The sequence below is a fragment of the Dipodomys ordii genome, unplaced genomic scaffold, assembly GCF_000151885.1.
Source record: "Dipodomys ordii isolate 6190 unplaced genomic scaffold, Dord_2.0 Scaffold11981, whole genome shotgun sequence".
Lineage (NCBI taxonomy): Eukaryota > Metazoa > Chordata > Mammalia > Rodentia > Heteromyidae > Dipodomys > Dipodomys ordii.
Window position 1 is genome coordinate 1 of NW_012279193.1, and position 2465 is coordinate 2465.

Here is a 2465-nt window from a genome sequence, read left to right on the forward strand (position 1 = left end):
CTAGCCTTGAGCTGAAGAGCTGAGGGACAGCGCTCAGGCCCAGAGTTCAGGCCCCACCACTGGACCAAAAAAAAAAAAAAAGGCATTTTACTTACCTTTAAAATGCACTGTTAAGAAGATGGACTTTGTCCCTTTAGATTAAGACTCCTTTTTCCCCCCCTTTAATTATGCATCACCTTGCCTGGTCTCTCAAGTCTAGGTCTAGGCCTTGTCACACTGTTTCCTCATAGTGGATCATCATCTTCTTCATCATCATCATCATCATCATCATCATCATCATCATTATCGCTAGCATCCCAAAGACAGTGAGCCTTGATCACTGAGACCGTTCCCCTAACAATCCCCTCTCACACACAAACAATCTGGATTAATGATCTTAGCACGAACATTTTCAGGGCTTTCACACATCACAATGGCAAGGCCATCTTTCTCACCAGTATGAGTTTCTCTAACACATTCTTGCAGGTTTGCTTTCTGTCACCCAGTACATCCTTTTGCTTCATTAGGACCCGGTAACGGCTGAAAAATTCCTGATAAGTCCACCTATAAAATGACAATCACATCAGCTTAAGGCACCAGGAACCTGTCCCAACAGGCCCCTTATACAGAAGCTGGCAGGCTCACCTGGAGGGGAAGCCTGCTGCACTGATTCGGATGGTTTCCAGGACGCCACATGCTCTCAGCTGCTGAACAGCCCTCTTCTCATCAAACCTACATGTGCAGATGACAGCCATCAGTCCCTGAAGAACCAAACTGCCGTGTTCCTCAGGGGGGACTCAGATGCATTTGCAAAGAACCAAGTAGATAAATTAGGAAAGAAAGTATTCAGAAGCTGAAGCAAATATCCAAATGGAAAACTCCATGAGACAGTGGAGAAGAGACAATTAGCAGGAAAATAAAGACCTAGAAACATCTCCTATGATTCATAAGAAAGCTCATGTTGCACAGCACACGCGCACACACACACACATGCACACGCACGCACACACACACACACACACACACACACTGAGAGGGAGAGCAAGAGAACTGGGAAGGGGAAGAGAGAGTACAATCTCCTGTCTGTAATTTTGAAATCTAGAAAACTCTGAAAACTAAGTCTTTCCATAGCTTACTAAGCAGCTCAACCAGATTTCTGACCTGAAATGAACATGAGAGTATCTACCTGAACTGCTTAGTGGATCTCACATTTCAAATTCTTAGAATGCTAATTTGTCCTCAAAAGGAAGAAAAACTCCAGTAATTCTATTAATTCCCAGTTTCCTTCTAAAACATAAAGATTTACTTGAGTTATTTTTTCCCTTGGGTTTGGCAACCATTACACAATGTGGCCACTTTTTGTTCTGTGGCTGAGAAATACTTACGTGAAAGGAAACTTGAAGTCATTGGGCTTGATACAGCGCACGTAGTGAGGGGTGGTGGCATTGAGGGTCTCCATTAGCAGGTGAAGGGAGTTTCGGAACTGTGTGAGAAAGGGTGATGAGAGCCATCAAGGTCTTGTCAAGTCAAAGCAATTTAGAATTCTCTTCCTATGGCATCAATGGGCATGATCTTCCTACCTCTGAACATGATCCACTTTCAGAAGAGGAGCTGCTACTACACAAGAATGCTAAATTTGCACTTAAAATTTGCTTAAACTTTACAATTTAACTCAGAGATAGATAGATAGATAGATAGATAGATAGATAGATAGATAGCTCGATCGACCACAATATTGAGATAGAGAACATTATTCCGGGAAAGGCTGGTATAGTCACGTGTCTAGTACAGGGGGAGAGGAGTGAGTGGGCAGGACTGGCACGTGTAATGGAAGTACTCATCCTCGCATCCCACCTGGGAGGCTGGGGAAGGAAGAGCTGAGGCTTCAGGTAAGCAGGGGGAAGGGAGCATGGCAGCAGTAGCTCCCTGAACTTACCTGGTGCCCCACTGTTTTCTTGTGCTCTTTGGCCATCTGGCCTGGTCTGCCTTTAGTGGGCTTTACTGGAGTGCGGCTGAGGGGTGTGCGCCCCGAAGAGGTGGCTGAAGTTGGGCTGATGGCCTTTTCATCATCTTGAAAAAGTTCTGGTAGCATCTTAAACTGAGCCAGGAACAGTAAGGGAAATTGTATGTTTAACAGAAGCCCCATCACTCCTTCCCCAAATACACACAAAGTAAATGCCTAAGGAAGTAATTCGATTTTTCTTTAATATATCTTGGTTAGAATAAGCCTACCCATAATTACCTTGCTTGACTTAAGAACTTTAATTTGTTCTTCAAAAACAGTGTCTTTGTTCTTTTCCAGAAAGCCTTCACACTGATATTCAACCTGAAAACACATAAGAAATTATCTTTAAGTAGTAACAGTTTTGATAATTTCATCATGGATAATGCTTAAGCTATATGACCAGCTCTCAGCAGCCTGGTACCATCATCTTTATCTTTTCCTGAGAAACAAATGTGTTGACTCTATAGGTGTGTGTCTGCGC

At 43.4% G+C, this 2465-nt stretch overlaps 1 protein-coding gene across 1 annotated transcript; it reads right to left on the bottom strand.

Moving 5' to 3' along the window:
- Nucleotides 1-434: 434 nt before the first annotated feature.
- Nucleotides 435-2305, bottom strand: LOC106002495 (unconventional myosin-Va-like; the record flags this gene model as incomplete). The annotated part of the gene is made up of 5 exons (XM_013037363.1): nt 435-543; nt 625-711; nt 1365-1462; nt 1916-2077; nt 2222-2305. Coding segments are annotated over 5 exons (540 nt in total), but the record flags the coding sequence as incomplete, so codon positions are not given.
- Between the last annotated feature and the right edge of the window lie 160 nt (nt 2306-2465).